Source organism: Heterodontus francisci, chromosome 11 (assembly GCF_036365525.1).
Source record: "Heterodontus francisci isolate sHetFra1 chromosome 11, sHetFra1.hap1, whole genome shotgun sequence".
NCBI lineage: Eukaryota > Metazoa > Chordata > Chondrichthyes > Heterodontiformes > Heterodontidae > Heterodontus > Heterodontus francisci.
This window is the reverse complement of record NC_090381.1, coordinates 93,370,441-93,387,557: the sequence shown is the minus strand read 5'-3', so window position 1 is coordinate 93,387,557 and position 17,117 is coordinate 93,370,441. Positions and strand designations below refer to the sequence as shown.

Here is a 17,117-nt window from a genome sequence, read left to right as displayed (position 1 = left end):
TGTGCATTATATCTGTCTGCTTTATCTTGCCAGGAAAACACGATATGCCAAAAGAGAAATATTAATTCATTGGTTGGAAACTTGCATTCGACTTTTAATTTTAAAAAATTGTACGGTAACTTTAAAAAGAACACTGGCATCCAAGATGGCTACCTCAATTTGCATCTGAAATACCTTTGCACATTCAAAGGCCCACTGAAAACAGAAGTCTGAGAAGCCTTGTACCCAGAACAATGGCTTTCTCTAAGTAATTGAATTACCTAGGATTGCTTCATTAGCACAGCAGTCAAGGCCACCCTGACACATTGACTTTGAAAGAGCAAACCTCTCCGAGTGTAAATATTGGCATCCTGGAATCTGTGGAGCCAATTCTGAACCTTGTATCTCATTAAAAACAAAGGGGATTGAGAGAACCATGTGATCATCGGTCCATCTCTGGAAAAAAACAGGAGTTTTGTCACACTCACGGAAGACAAGCAGTAACTGAGTGGGTAGCAGCAGAGAAAGCTGTGTGCTTCCCTTTCTCTCTCTCTCTTTCTTTCTCTCTGTCTCTCTTTCCCCCCCCCTCACAGAAAACATCAAGTTTGAAAACCGTCAGCGACTGTGGACCCTCCAAGAAGACAAACTGCTACAGCCAGAGAGCAGGGGAAGAGAGACAACTACAATTCTGCCTCCAAGAAAACCCTGAGCAAAGCAGGCCAACCACAAAGTACACTATGACCAGCAAGGACTTCAAGAATACAGCTTCAGCCGTGGACTACTGGATCATCCACTTCACAGACTGTGAATTTAACTTCCATTTATTCTGGACTTTAATCCAACCACCAAATCTATTGTGTGTGTGTGTGTGTGTGTGTGTGTGTGTGTGTGTGTGTGTGTGTGTGTGTGTGTGTGTGTGTGTGTGTGTGTGTGTGTGTGTGTGTGTGTGTGTGTGTGTGTGTGTGTGTGTGTGTGTGTGTGTGTGTGTGTGTGCAGCGTATTTTTCTTTTAGTATTCTTAAATCGGGGTTAGAGTGTTGAGCATAATAAACTTATCTCTTTCTTGTTTAAACTCAAGAAAGCTTGTCCGATTGGTTCTTTCATGATCACAGTAAAGGTAAAAAGGTAAAACACTCACAGAGGTGGGAAGCACAATCTCTGTTTAAAAGGAATAAATCCTGTTGTGGTCAAATAAGAGGAAGGGCTAGAGGGTAGACTGAGACCCCCTCCTCACCTGACCATAACAATCTGTTATAAGTTCTTATTCATAACTAGTTTCATTCGCCACACAAAAAAGCAATGATAGTTTCATGGTTTTCATTACCCCTATCACCTTGGAGTGGTTTCTGGGAGGCATTTTTATTTACTTCAATCAAACAAAATGCTCTTGGAGATAGATGCTTGAACCAAACAGTAAGTTGTTTCTCTTATGTCATTTTCCAGTATAGTTGAGGGAGGAACAAGAAGGATGCGGAAATTGAAGAAGGAAAAGAAACAAGATGTTTCAATCATCATTCAAAGGTTTTTGAAAAGTTATGAACGACACTGTGCTCAGACTCTTAGTGCAGTCAGCTCAATGCTTGTACATAACCTGCAGAAATGCATTGAAAATGAAGAAATCCTAACAAAGGTAACTTTTTTTTAAATTTTACAATTCCAATATTGGTCAGGAAACTTTAGAGACTCAAATATGCCTGCCAGTTTCTGGTTGCTGTTGAGAAGCACAAAGCAGTTTGAGATTGTTTTATAAAGTGTGCTATCTGGAGTAAAACAAAAAAGGCTGGAGTCAGGCAGCATCTGCAGAGAAAGTAAAATGGTTGAAGTTCCATGTCTTGTGACCCTTTCTCAAATGAAGGGCCACAAAACCTGAAATGCTTACCTTTTTTCCTTTCGTGACTAACCTGCTGAGTGTTGCCAATATTTCAGTTTTTATTTCAAATTTGTGGCATCTGCAGTATTTAACTTTTTTGTAATAGCTGGAGTGTCAGCATACTTTTTAAAAATATAACACTAGCTGGTATATAAGACTGTAAATGGGAAATTACTGGATATGGTGTTTTATAAGGCAGTTGATGTTCTGTAGCAATGTTTAAGGTAAGTGAGTGAATATATCGTTTGCAGGAGGTGTGCTCTGTTTTAAAGAATTTGGAAAGGGGTGTAGGAATTGTTCAGTGGGTGGGGGAAATGGTGAGTAGTTATGGAGGAAATGGTGAGTAGTTTGGACAGAGTAGTAAGTAGTTGGAATAAGTAATAAGGATTTTGGGGTAGTGATGTATTTTGGGAGGAAGAGTGAGTAGTAAAGAGAAAGGGAGGGCCAATGAACAGTTGAGGGGGTAGAAAGTATTTAGAAGATTGGAATATTGAGTAAACGGGGGGTGGGGAATGTTGAGAATTTGGGTTGGTAGGTGAACGTGTAGAGGTAGTGAGTGTTGAAGAGACAGCAATTATATTTTGGGACGGCATGTGCTGAGTATGGGTTTTAGTGAGTCGTTACAGGGGAATGAATGGAGGTAGGCAATAGGTATATGGTTGCCAACATTGGATGAATTCCTGGAGGTTTCATCACATGACCCCCCCCTCCCATCTCCAACAACTCCACCCCCACACCCCCGCCATTGGTCACCTGACACGTCCATTCTCACGGTGCACCATCTCTATACTTTTGGGGGAAGTGAATAGTTGGGGAAACAGGCATTGTAGCTAATGGTATTATGGAGATTTGGGGAAAAGATTATTTTTGTTCACATACTGCACTAGGTATACATATGAAAATTAGACTATTTAGATTTTCTAATATCCAAAAAATACAGATGACCATATTTGAAGCCTTTGTGTTTGCCTGATAAGCTTTCAAAATTCAATCCATTTGTATGAAAAAGAAAAAGAGAACTATATTTCTGTCTCTCGCTCACAGCCACACAATCAACATCCACTCATGCTGACTCAGTTTAAAAAGTTAACAATTGACATGTGAAACTCTTACTTTTTTTATTCTTTCATAGGATATGAGTGTCGCTGGCAAGGCCAGCATTTGTTGCCCATCCCTAATTGTCCTTGAGAAAGTGGAGTTGAACCACCTTCTTGAACTGCTGCAGTCTAGGTACATCCACAGTGCTGTTAGGAAGGGAGTTCCACGCTTTTGACTCAGTGACAGTGAAGGAATGGCGATATAGTTGCAAGTCAGGATGATGTGTGACTTGGAGGGGAACTTGCAGGTGTGTTCCCATGTGTCTGCTGCCCTTGTCCTTTAATTGGTAGAGGTCGTGGGTTTTGAAGGCGCTGTTGAAGGTGGCTTCATGACTGGTTGCAGTGTATCTTGTGTATGGTATACACTGGTGCCACTGTGCGCCGGTTCTGAAGGGAATGATGTTTAAGGTGGTGGATTGGGTGCTGATCAAGCGGGCTGCTCTGTCCTGGATGCTGTCGAGCTTCCTGAGTGGTGTTGGAGCTGCACTCACCCTGGCAAGTAGAGGGTATTCCATCACACTCCTGACTTGTGCCTTGTAGATCGTGGACAGGCTTTGGGTAGTCAGGAGGTGAGTTACTCATTGCAGGATTCCTAGCCTCTGACCTGCTCTTGTAGCCACAGTACTTATATGGCTGGTCCAATTAAGTTTCTGGTCAATGGTAACCCCCAGGATGTTGATGATGGAGGATTCAGCGATGGTAATGGTGTTGAATGTCAAGTGGAGATGGTTAGATTCTCTCTTGTCATTGCCTGGAATATGTATGGTATGAAAGTTACTTGCCACTTATCAGCCCAAGCCTAGATGCTGTCTGGGTCTTTGTGCATGTGAACACGGACTGCTTCAGTGTCTAAGGAGTTGTGAATGGTACTGAACATTGTGCATCATGAGCGACCATCCCCACTTCTCACCTTATGATGGAGGGCAGCAGCTGAAGATGGTTGGGCCTTGGACACTAACCTGAAGAACTCCTGCAGCGATGTCCTAGGGCTGAGATGATTGGCCTTCAACAGCCACAATCATCTTCTTTTGTGCTAGGTACGATTCCGACCAGTGGAGATTTTCCCCCCTGATTCCCATTGACTTCAATTTTGCCAGGGCTCCTTGATGCCATACTTGATCAAATGCTGCCTTGATGTCACTCTCACCTCACCACATGAATTCAGTTCTTGTGTCCACATTTGGACAAAGGCTGTAATGAGGTCAGGAACCGAGTGGCCCTGGCGGAACCCAAACTGAGCATCGGTGAGCAGTTTATTGCTGTGTAAGTGCCGTTTGATAGCACTGTTGAAGACACGATCCATCACTTTGCTGGTGCTCGAGAGTAGACTGATGAGGTGATAATTGGTTGGATTCGATATGTCCTGAAAACTCCGTATCTCTGGAAACAATACATTTATATGTTTTCCAAATCTGAAATAAAATGCAAAACATTTGGAAGAACAAATGTTTAGAGCATGTTATAAAAAGAACCCTAAGAAATGGGAAAACCTTACATGATAGTTATTTCATATCACAGCAAACCAAAAATTAAACACTTGTAACATTTAATGTGCTGGTTTTGGGGCTGCAATAATTACTGTAATCAACCACAATATAGGGATGGTCTTTGTAGACCTCACCATTTATTCATTATTCTCTGTAAACTGTCAAGCAGATATGATGTCTAATGGATGCATCCACTTGGGTGGCATGTGCTCCATGACATTTGTGTCAATGGAAGCGGGCTGTTCAGAGACCTGAGGGTAGATCTAGACTTTTTGCGAGCGTGAAAATCCATCTAAATAAAAATTGGGAGAGATATGAAATTGGCTGCTGACTCGCTATCATCTGTTTTGCATTATCCCAAAAAGTAAGATCTATCCACTATTGTGACTTGTTATTGTTTTCTTGTTTCTTCTTTCCCTTACTTCAGCAGTTTTTTTATTCATTCATGAGATGTAAGCGTCGCTGGCTAGGCCAGCATTTATTGCCCATCCCTAATTGCCCTTGAGAAGGTGGTGGTGAACCACTGCAGTCCATGTGGGGTAGGTACACCCACAGTGCTGTTAGTAAGGGAGTTCCAGGATTTTGACCCAGCGACAGTGAAGGAACAGCGATATAGTTCCAAGTCAGGATGGAGTGTGACTTGGAGGGGAACTTGCAGGTGGTGGTGTTCCCATGTATTTGCTACCCTTGTCCTTCTAGTTGGTAGAGGTCACGGGTTTGGAAGGTGCTGTCTAAGGAGCCTTGGTGCGTTGCTGCAGTGCATCTTGTAGTGCATCCTGCTGCCACTGTGCGTTGGTGGTGGAAGGAGTGAATGTTTGTAGATGGGGTGCCAATCAAGCGGGATGCTTTGTCCTGGATGGTGTCGAGCTTCTTGAGTGTTGTTGGAGCTGCACCCATCCAGGCAAGTGGAGATTATTCCATCACACTCCTGACTTGTGCCTTGTAGATGGTGGATAGGCTTTGGGGAGTCAGGAGGTGAATTTCAAGGGGTCAAATATTAAACATGTTTGACCTGTTTGGGGGGGAGATTACCAGCTGTGATCAGTCAAAATATAGAAAAAGTTAGTATTGTCACACTCACAAGAAGTGCAGTGATGAAAATAGAGAACCCAAACTGAAGAGTTATAAAAAATGACTTTTCCTGTATTAAAAAAAGTGGACAAGGTGCTCCAAAATGGCCACCAAAGGTCAAACGACCTGTTCCTGTACATTCAAACAGCCTTACTTTCTGTTAAGGACAAAAGGATACATTCCAAGCTAAGAGGTGTCAATTACACCCATCCTGAATCCATCAGGAGACATTTTTGAACTGAATGGATTCTTTGGAAACAAAGAAGGTGTGAAGTAACCACATCCTGGTCCATTGTTCATCACCGCATGACGGGGACTCTGTATCTCCTAACAGAAACAATATGTGAGAGATTTTTAACCTTCAAAAGTAGCCCTCTGGAGAGAGAGAGCAAGAGAGAATCAAAACAACATCACAACGAGATAGGATTAACTGATGACCTCAAAATGAAGGTGCCCCGAGGTAGCAGCAATCATAATATAATTGAATTTTACATTCAGTTTGAGGGAGAGAAGAATGGGTCCAAGACTAGTATTTTAAACTTAAATAAGGGCAATTATGAGGGCATGAAAGCAGAGCTAGCTAAAGTGAACTGGCAAATTAGGTTAATGGATAGGTCACTAGAGATGCTTTGGCAGACATTTAAGGGGATATTTCAGAATACAGAGGCTAGATACCGTCCAATGAGAAAGAAAAATTCCAAGGGGAGGACTCGCCATCACTGGTTCACTAAAAAAGTTAAAGACAGTATCAAACTTAAAGAAAAAGCATATAGTTGCACAAAGGTGGGTGGCTGGTCAGAAGATTGCACAGAATATAAACACACAGCAAATAATGGCTAAACGATTGATAAGGAGGGAAATGTTAGAGTACGAAAGAAAGCTAGCTAGAAATATAAAAACAGCTAGTAAGAGTTTCTATAGATACTTAAAAAATAAAAGACTTAACAAAGTGAGCATTGGTCCTTTAGAAAGTGAGTAGAGAAATAATAATGGAAAATAAGGGGATGTCAGATGAATTGAACAGGTATTTTGCATCAGTCTTCACTATAGAGGATACAAGTAACATCCCAGAAATAGCTGTAAATCAGGAAATAGAAGGGAGGGAGGAACTCAAGAAAATTACTATCACCAGGGAAGTGGTACTGAGCAAATTGTTGGAGCTGCGGGCTGACAAGTCCCCGGGTCCTGATGGACTTCATCCTAAGGTCCTAAACGAAGTGGCCAGTGAGATAGTCAAGTAAAAGGTGTCGCTATGGGTACCCGCATGGGTCCTAGTTATGCCTGTCTTTTTGTGGGATATGTCGAGCATTCTTTGTTCCAGTCCTACTCAGGCCCCCTCCCCCAACTCTTTTTCCGGTACATTGATGACTGTATCGGTGCCGTTTCCTGCTCCTGCCCCGAACTAGAAAACTTTATCAACTTTGCTTCCAATTTCCACCCTTCTCTCACCTTTACATGGTCCATCTCTGACACTTCCCTTCCCTTCCTCGACTTCTCTGTCTCCATCTCTGGGGATAGGTTGTCTACCAATATCCATTATAAGCCCACCGACTCCCACAGCTACCTCGACTACACTTCTTCACACCCTACCTCCTGTAAGGACTCCATTCCATTCTCCCAGTTTCTCCGTCTCCGACGCATCTGCTCTGATGATGCTACCTTCCATGACGGTGCTTCTGATATGACCTCCTTTTTCCTCAACCGAGGATTTCCCCCCACTGTGGTTGACAGGGCCCTCAACCGTGTCCGACCCATTCCCCGCACCTCTACCCTCACCCCTTCCCCTCCCTCCCAGAACCGTGACAGGGTTCCCCTTGTCCTCACTTTTCATCCCACCAGCCTCCATATCCAAAGGATCATCCTCCGCCATTTTCGCCACCTCCAGCGTGATGCCAGTACCAGTCGCATCTTCCCCTCCCTTCCCCTGTCAGCATTCCGAAGGGATCGTTCCCTCCGCGACACCCTGGTCCACTCCTCCATTACCCCCACCACCTCGTCCCCGTCCCAGGGCACCTTCCCCTGCAATCGCAGGAGGTGTAATACCTGCCCATTTACTTCCCCTCTCCTCACTATCCCAGGCCCCAAAAACTCCTTTCAGGTGAAGCAGCGATTTACTTGTACTTCTTTCAATGTAGTATACTGTATTCGTTGCTCACAGTGTGGTCTCCTCTACATTGGGGAGACCAAGCGCAGACTGGGTGACCGCTTTGCAGAACATCTCCGCTCAGTCCGCAAGCAGGACCCTGAGCTTCCGGTTGCTTGCCATTTCAACACTCCCCCCTGCTCTCATGCTCACATCTCTGTCCTGGGATTGCTGCAGTGTTCCAGTGAACATCAACGCAAGCTCGAGGAACAGCATCTCATCTACCGATTAGGCACACTACAGCCTGCCGGACTGAACATTGAGTTCAATAATTTCAGAGCATGACAGCCCCCCATTTTACTTTCATTTTTAGTTATTTTTTCTTCCTTTTTTTTACATTCTTTTTTACATTTTTTACTATCTTTTTGCATTTATTTCATTTCATCTTAGTTTGTTCAGTTTGCTTACCCACTGTTTTTTTCAGGGTTTTTTTCAGGTTTGCACTTGCTGCTGTTCAATATTCAGTGTATTCACACCTAGTCTGTACTAATGCTTTGTCTTTCAACACACCATTAACATATTGTTTGCCTTTGCTCCGTGACCTTTTGGTCAGCTATGTGGCCTGGTCCAATCTGCACCTTCTCCTTTGTTATCTCTTGCCCCACCCCCACCTCACTTGCTTATAATCTGTGACTTTTCTAATATTTGTCATTTCCGAAGAAGGGTCACTGACCCGAAACGTTAACTCTGCTTCTCTTTCCACAGATGCTGCCAGACCTGCTGAGTGATTCCAGCATTTCTTGTTTTTGTTTCAGATTTCCAGCATCCGCAGTATTTTGCTTTTATATTATTGAGATAGTTAATGTGTTGGTTTTAATTTTCCAAAATTCCCAAGATTCGGGGAAGGCTCCATTCGAGTGGAAAATAGCAAATGTAACTCCTTTATTCAAAAAGGGAGGGAGACAGAAAGCAAGAAACTTCAGGTTAGTTAGCTTAACATCTGTTTTGGAGAAAATGTTAGAAGCTGTTCTTAAAGACGTTATAGCAGGGCACTTAGAAAAATTCAAGGTAATCAGGCAGAGTCAGAATGTTTTTGTGAAAGGGAAATCATGTTTAACCAATTTATTGGAGAAGTAACATGTGCTGTGGATAAGGGGGATCTGGTGGATATACTGTACTTAGATTTCCAGAAGGCATTTGATAAGGTGTCATATCAAAGGTTATTGTGGAAAATAAAAGCTCATGGTATAGGAGGGTAACATATTAGCATGGATAGAAGATTGGCTAGCTGACAGGAAACAGAGAGTAGACATAAATGGGTCATTTTCTGGTTGGCAAGATATAACAAGTGGTGTGCTGCAGGGATCAGTGCTGGGGCCTCAACTTTTTACAATTTATATAAATGACTTCGATGAAGGGACCAAAGGTATGGTTGCTAAATTTGCTGATGACACAAAGATAGATAGTAAGTTGTGAGGTGGACATAAGGAGGCTACAAAGGGATATAGATAGGTTAAGTGAGTGGGCAAAGAGCTGGCAAATGGAGTATAATGTGGAAAAATGTGAAATTGTCCATTTTGGCAGGAAGAATAAAAAGAAGCATATTATCTAAATGGAGAGAGATTGCAGAGCTCTGAGATGCAGAGAGATCTGGTGTCCTAGTGCATAAATTGCAAAAGGTTAGTATGCAGGTTCAACAAGTAATTAGGAAAGCTAATAGAATGTTATTGTTTATTGTGAGGGGAATTGAATACAAAAGTAGGGAGGTTATGCTTCAGTTATACATGGCATTAGTGAGACCATACCTGAGTACTGTGTACACGATTGGTCTCCTTATTTAAGGAAGGATGTAAATGCTTTGGAAGCAGTTCAGAGAAGGTTTACTAGACTAATTCCTGGAATGAGCAGGTTGTCTTATGAGGAAAGGTTGGACAGGCTAGGCTTGTATCTGCTGGAGTTTAGAAGAGCAAGAGGTGACTTTATTGAAACATATAAGATCTGGAGGGGTCTAGACAGGGTGGATGTAGAAAGGATGTTTCCTCTTGTGAGAGAATCTAGAACTAGGGGTCACTATTTTAAAATAATTGTTTGCCCATTTAAGACAGAGATGAGGAGAAATGTTTTCTCTCAGAGGGTCGTGAGTCTTTGAAACTCTCTTCCTCAAAAGGCAGTGGAAGCAGAGTCTTTACATATTGTGAAGCAATATTTTTAAGGCAGAGTTATATAGGCTCTTGATAAGCAAGGGGGTGAAAGGTTACCGGCGGTAGGCAGGAATGTGGAGTTGAGGTTACAATCAAATCAGCCGTGATCTTATTGAATGGCGGAGCAGGCTTAAGTGGCTGCGTGGCCTACTCCTGCTCTTAATTCGAATGTTCGCATGTATGTACAGAAGCCTGTCCAGCTGAGAGCTGTGAGAGATCCAGCAAAAACCAAAGAAGTAGCCCTGTTGTGAACTCTACAGTTAGCTTGTTGCAGCAGAGAACTGAAAGTGATCACCGCCTCCAGACTGAAGTCTCAGCCACCAGGAAAATCTACAAACAACCCAGGCCTGCAACTTTAAAAGAGAAATTGTCCTCCAAAAAGATTCAACAGGTTTACCGTGAACCCCGAACACAGACTTCACTTCAAACTACTTACCCTTTTCCTCTCTATCTGTCTAGTCATGTGTGTGTGTTTGCAACAATTTTGGGAATGGGGGAGGCGGTGGTGTAGTGGTAATGTCACTGAACTAGTAATCCAGAGCCCAGGCTAATGTTCTGGGGATATAGGTTCGAATCCCACCATGGCAGATGGTGAAATTTGAATTCAATTAATAAATCTGGAAATAAAAGCTAGTCTAATGGTGACCATGAAACCATTGTCGATTGTTGTAAAAGCCCGTCTGGTTCATTAATGTCCTTTAGGGAAGGAAATCTGCCATCCTTACCTGGTCTGGCCTACATGTGACTCCAGACCCATAGCAATGTGGTTGACTCTTAAAATGCCCTCTGAAATGGCCTAGCAAACCAATTAGTTGTCAAGGGCAATGCGGGATGGGCAACAAATGCTGGCCTTGCCAGCAACGCCCACATCCCACAAATGAATAAAAAAATGAATATTGCTCAATAAATAATTAATCTTCTGTTTTAAACCTACAAGAAAACTTGTCGCTGTCTGTTTATTTGACAAATAAAACACAAGGGGTTAAACCCCAGTAACAAAGAACACTTGCTGAGGTCAGTTGGGAGGTGAACAGTAGGAACCATCCACACATCTTACCACCTGGCTGTAATAGTATGATAACAATGTTCTGCCTCTGAACTTAATATAGATCATAAAACTGGATGAAGATAACTAGCAAAGTAGGTTAATTGTAAAAACACCAAAATAATTAAGTGGATAATTTTTAATAATTGCCCAGGTAGGGTACATAAGCTTTAAGTGCAGTAGTACAAGTTACTGTAATAATTTTTTCACTTGTGTTCTAGTTGATACTTGCTCGTCCTGAGGCAACTGCAGATGATTTGCCACCAGTCATTCTGAAACCATTGCTAATGACAATCCGAGATGAACGGTACATGTATGGAAAAGAATTGTGTGTCTGGCGCATTGCTCTTGACAACCAGGATGTAGCAAATTTAGTAAGTAATTTTATTAATTTAAACTCTATTCTAGACCACATAGAGTGCGCAGTTTTGAGAAATTGACTCAATAGATCATATTTCAGACTCCGTTGCAAGATTAGATGTTTATATATGTGATATAATTAAATCCAATCCTTGGAGAATGGGTACCTAATGCAGCAGTATAAAAGTAATTTTATCACCCACAAACAGAAGTACTCTCACGATGGTAACTTCCACAACTCATAAACTACAGTTCTCCTAATTTCGGCATGCCAGCTTGTAAATTGCTTTTAATATTGAAGCCACTGTTTTGTGGGGAGGGGTCATGATGCCATAGACTTGAACGAGTACTGAACTTTGGGATTTTGGCACTTTTGTGAATTTCAACATTTTTGTCATCTTTCTACACTTTTGACTTTATCTCCTGACAGAACAAAAAGTCTGACTGTTGCCCTTCATTTCCCACATTTAGGGGCAGGAAGTTATTGCCAAATGGTCCAGTCAGGCAACAACTCCTGCATTATCAGTAATAATTCACAAAAAATGTGTGTCTAGATTTCAGTTTTACCAGTGATTTGGTCTGATGTTCAAGCATCCTTTGCAATGTTGTGCAGTGAACTTGCCAATCTGAAGTCTTCAGTAAATTTTATACATGTTAGCCTTTGGAATGTGAGCATTGCTGGAAAGGTCAGCATTTATTGCGCATCCCTAATTGCCCTTGAGAAGGTGTTGGTGAGATGTCACCTTGAACCGCTGCAGTTCATGTGGTGTAGGTACACTCACAGTGCTGTTAGGAAGGGCGTTCCAGGTTTTTGACTCAGTGACAGTGAAGGAATGGCGATATAGTTCCAAGTCAGGATGGTGTGTGGCTTGGAGGGGAGCTTGCAGGTACTGGTGTTTCCATGCGTCAGCAGCCCTCGTCCTTTTTAGCTGGTAGAGATTGCGGGTTTGGAAGGTGCTGTCAAAGGAAGCTTGGCAAGTTGCTGCAGTGCATCTTTTAGATGGTACACACTGCTGCCACTGTGTGCCATGGTGGAGGGAGTGAATGCTTAAGGTAGTTGATGGGATGGTGATCAAGTGCACTGCTTTGTTTTGGTTAGCATTGAGATTCTTGAGTGTTGTTGGAGCTACACTCATCTAAGCAAGTGGAGAGTATTCCACTGCACTGCTGACTTGTACCTTGTTAATGGTGGACAGACAATGGGGAGATGAGGAGATGAGTTTGTTATGACCAGGTGAGGAAGGGGCCTAGGGCTCCACTCTCAGCCTTTTCCTGGTTTGGCCATAACAGGGTTTAACTTTTAAAACACAGTGTTTTTAGCTTCCCCTCAGTGAGTCCTTGCTCACTCCTCTCAAATTGTAATTGCAAAGAAATCAACCAGACAGGTTTTCTCAGATTTAAATAAGAAAGGTGTAAGTTTATTAACCGTAAAACTCTCAGTTAAAACTACTAAGAATACGTGACATGACCAGGTTAGCATACACATGCAATGAACACACACACAAATAGAGAAAGAATTAAGGGGGAAATGTTTTAATTAATATATGGAATTCAGTTACTGGTTCTGAGTTGGATGTAAAGTCTTTGATTGAAGTTAAGTCTTGCCGTTCTCGTTGGGGCCCAATGCACACTTTCAAACTTGTTCAGCTGGTACCAGAAGGCTGCAAGATTCTTCTGTCTTGAGGTTTGAGTTACTTCCGCGGGTCTCTGGAACTTTGCGTAAGAGAGAGAGAGCGAGAGAGAGAGGGAGTGCTTTCTTCTTGAAGTTCAATTACAGTTTGTCCTAAAAACTGTTCTGTGAGCACAAATCAATTAACTCCAGGTTGCCCAGCAGGTTAGTCATGTGACTAGCTTTTTGCTTGAGACAGTCTCGCCTGCGAGGCTTGTGAATTCCTCATAGCTTACCAGACACTCTCAGTGGGGGGGTCGAATGCTGGCTGTTACACATTCAATGACTCTTGATCATCATTATTGACAAAAAACATCTAGCTAATTGAATCCGGGGGTACTCCCATTGTCTCTCCATGCCACTGTCTTTTAGAATGCAAATGTGCAGCCATGTTTTCAGCCACTGTTCTGTGGTCTTTTAAAACAAGTTATGTTCAATGTCCACTAAGCGCTCAAATAATAATGTTCCACATGACGAAATTAATATATCTGATTTTGGCAGGTGTGGTTTCCGTCACAAGTTATTCGCTTCAGAATTCCCATTCTCTGACCTACTTTTCTAGCCACGGTATTTATTTGGCTGCTCCAGTTCAGTTTCTGGCCTATGGCAGCCCCCAGGATGTTGTTAGTGGGGGGGTTCAGTGATGGTAGTGTCATGGGGAGATGGTTAGATTCTGTCTTGCTGGAAGTGGTTATTGCCTGGCACTTGTGTGGTGCAAATGTTACTTTCGCAAGTTCAACTCATGCACATGGTGAAAATAAATAAGTCTCCTGAGCTTTATTGGAAAAAAATTGCACAGAGTACTTAGTTAGCTGTAGCTAACGTAAAGAGTAAGTCACACACAGGATCAAAATTGTGCAAAATTACTCAGAGAAAGTGGATTTGGAAACTTGAGTGGAAAAAGAAGTAACAGCAAAGGTTTGGGCAAAAGAAATTATTTTTAAGCTTGTCTTATGAGGAAAGATTGGACAGGCTAGGCATGTATCTGCTGGAATTTAGAAGAGTAAGAGGCGACTTGATTGAACCATATAAGATCCTGAGGAGTCTTGATAGGGTGGATGCCGAAAGGATATTTCTCCTTGTGGGAGAATCTAGAACTAGGGGTCACTGTTGAAAAATATGGGGTTGCTCATTTAAGACAGAGATGAGGAGAAATGTTTTCTCTCAGAGGGTCATGAATCTTTGGAACTTCCTTCCTCAAAAGGCATTGGAAGCAGAGTCCTTGAATATTTTTAAGGCAGAGGTAGGTAGATTCTTGATAAGCAAGGGGGTAGGCGGGTATGTGGAGCAATCAGATCAGCCATGAACGTATTGAATGGAGGAGCAAGCTCGAAGGGTCGAGTGGCCTACTCCTGCTCCTAATTCGTATGTTTGTATCTTGTCCCCTATTCTTTTTTGGCATTGTGATTAATGAGACATTCCCCTAGCATCAAATCAGGCATTGCATGGAGCAGTGGAAAACTTGGGGATTTTACAGACAACATCTGCCTCATTAATAAATATATAGAAGACATGCAAAGAAAGACAAATGATCTTCCAGATACAGTCAGAAAGGTTTGGTTATATATGAATGGTACAAAAACCCAGACTATGAAAGTTATTGTTACCTCTGGCGGCAAACTGTGCAGCCAATCACCTACTCAGGCAATGTTGTGCAAGATGATGGTGACTACATGTCAGTTCACCTGCATCACAAAAGCTAGTGGTGCCTTTTAAAACATTTAACTCAATTTAGAATTCTGATGGCAGTATTTTCATGTTAAAATTGTTAATACTTATTGTAATGGGCTCTTAATGCTGTCTTATGCAACATAAATGAGATGCGTGCAGTCTAGTTGGTTGAAGATCTCAAATAGGTTTATTATAGCTGAACTATTATATACAGTACAGAACAAACTATTTACAGAACCGTCCTCTAGGTGTTACAGTTGCAGAGTGACTCTTGCTTCAAGTCACATGACTGCATCCTGGTACTGAACTCATTAGCATACTAAAACCTTAAAGGGACATCACTCTTAAAGGCAACATTTATAACCAATACTTCATCAAAAAAATGTTTATAAAAACTTCCAGCACAGCCATAATCTGCTGCTTTGTTAGGTTGTCACTTCAATTCTATTTCTCAACTACACATCAGAAATTTGAGATTCCAAGGTACAAAATATTTCCAAACATGTTTAAATGGTCACTCCTGTTCTGTCGTCCAGTCTGATGAACTAACTTCAAGATATTACTCAGGCAGTCATCATCTTCTTGCATGGTACTGCCTAAGTCGGTGATAGGATGCAGTTTGTAGTCCACATGTATTTTTGCCAGGGACAAACTTTCATAACTTTTCATCGCCTGAGTCTTTGTACTGTTGAGATATAACCAAACTTTTCTAGCTTTGTGTGTAAGGCTGTTTGTCTCTCTTTGCATGTCTTCTATATTTTTTATCAATGAGGCAGGTGTCGACTGCAAAGTCCCCAGGTCCTCCACTGGTCCATGCAATGCCTGATGATTTGGTGCTAGGGGAATGTCCATATCACAAAATGCTAACAAAAGGAATATTGTTTGCTGGGTCTGTACTTCTGATTTCCCTTATTGGAAGTTTCTGATTTCATTCTTACTCTTGCACATTTCATGGTAGCTGGTTTCACAGTAAAGTTGTCGAGCTCCGGAAGCAGTTGTTGGTCATGAAGGCTGCCTGCTCCAAAATGATAAAGGAAAGATTTAGGAGTAAGTCTTTTTTCCTTTATATTAAAGGAGACATAGATTCTTAATTTTATTTAATATTTTTTAAAAAATTCTAATTGATTTAAGAGGGAGCTGTGCCTTGACTGGGTCAGTGATTACGTCATATAGAAGTAAATGGATTAGCAGATAACAAATATATTGTGCATCTTCTGGACTGGTTTTGATTGCCAAGGGGAGCAGAGAGAAATTTTCCAGTGTCTTTTCCATTATTAACCATGAACTTTAAAAAGCTGCGGAGGGGGTAGGATGTGGCTATTCATGATACTCTAGCCATCATGAGTGTGGGGCAGGCTTAGTGACCCAGCTGGTCTTTTCATGTCTGTCACTTTCATATGTTTGTATTAATTATTGATCTTTTTTAAAATTAATGGGAACCCTGTATCTTATATTTATACTTTTTAATTTATTAAAATAATTCTCTCTTAATCTTACTTGACCGGGCATTTTGTGGGAATTCTGAAACCTTCGTATGTTTTAATAAGTGAAGTGTGTAAAATCAGAAATAACATTTAAAAGTAATTGTTAACAGTTTGCTTTTTCTCCCCCTGTTTGTTAATTAAATAGGCAATAGTTCTAGAACTTCGTGGGCGAACGTCCTATCCATTTTCCAAAATAGAGCTGGTGGATTGTGGGATAGATACATGGTCAATAGAAAGGCTTGGGAAAGCTGTCAGTTTCAGTGCGTTGACTTGCATTGTTCTGGATTATAATGAGTAAGTATATGGCCTGCAGTTCAGAAATTGTTTGATTTTAAGCTTTGGTAATTTTGTTTAAACTGTTTTATATTCCCATCTAGTTGTTTGTGATAATCGGAAAAGGCTCATAACATCATGACTGGCCCTCAAATGTGTCCATCACCTTACTGTTTTTGTGAGGTTGAGTGCAGAAATGCTTGGAATGTTGCATTAGACCACTAGGCACTTGGCTGGTCATACAATCCCTGAGCAGCCAGCTCTGTTCTTACTTGTTCTGCCCATTGGAGAGAAAAGCCCCCAAACTGCCACCCGACAACAAGCAGGTTAGCACACTCATTACTAACTGCAAGAAGATTCGCCACTCCCAGCTTGGTGGAGGGCATTTATCCCTGCAATAAACCTGTGGGATATGTGCTAATGAGATGCGGTGGCACTCGGCCTTTGCTGGAACTGAAGGAATGCCAAACAAGGTGGGGTTCAATCTTAAAAGACTCAATCTGTCCAAATTGCCCCTGTCGCATAGTACAGCCAGTAGCCATAAGGAGCATTGCCATGAATCCCCTCCCCTGTTGTCAGACCTAACTGACCCCTTGAATCCAAGACCAAAGAAAGTGCTTCAACTCACTCTGTTCTCATTGCAGACACTGTGATGGCAAGAAGTCTGAATGTGTCGCGATGCAATTTTCCCACAGGCATCATCCAATCAGGGTGTGAACTGGCTTTCTAAAATAAATATTGGAATGCACACTGTATGTGTGTGTGTCAATGTGCAATGAATTAAACAATGACTTTTCAAAATATATATATGTATGTACACCTTTATAC

General features: G+C 41.8%; 1 protein-coding gene across 10 annotated transcripts in view; it reads left to right on the top strand.

The window, feature by feature from the left end:
- Positions 1-17,117, top strand: part of LOC137374927 (uncharacterized) — a 112,280-nt gene that overhangs the window by 21,836 nt on the left and 73,327 nt on the right. For 8 of the 10 annotated variants that reach the window (XM_068041520.1, XM_068041522.1, XM_068041529.1 and 5 more), the window contains exons 2-4: positions 1,422-1,608; positions 11,054-11,206; positions 16,162-16,310. In XM_068041520.1, coding sequence (XP_067897621.1) covers positions 1,447-1,608; positions 11,054-11,206; positions 16,162-16,310 — 464 coding nt within the window. In that variant the 5' untranslated portion in view covers positions 1,422-1,446. The remainder of the gene's footprint in view (positions 1-1,421; positions 1,609-11,053; positions 11,207-16,161; positions 16,311-17,117) is intronic. The other 2 variants (XM_068041528.1, XM_068041526.1) reach the window with 1 other exon arrangement.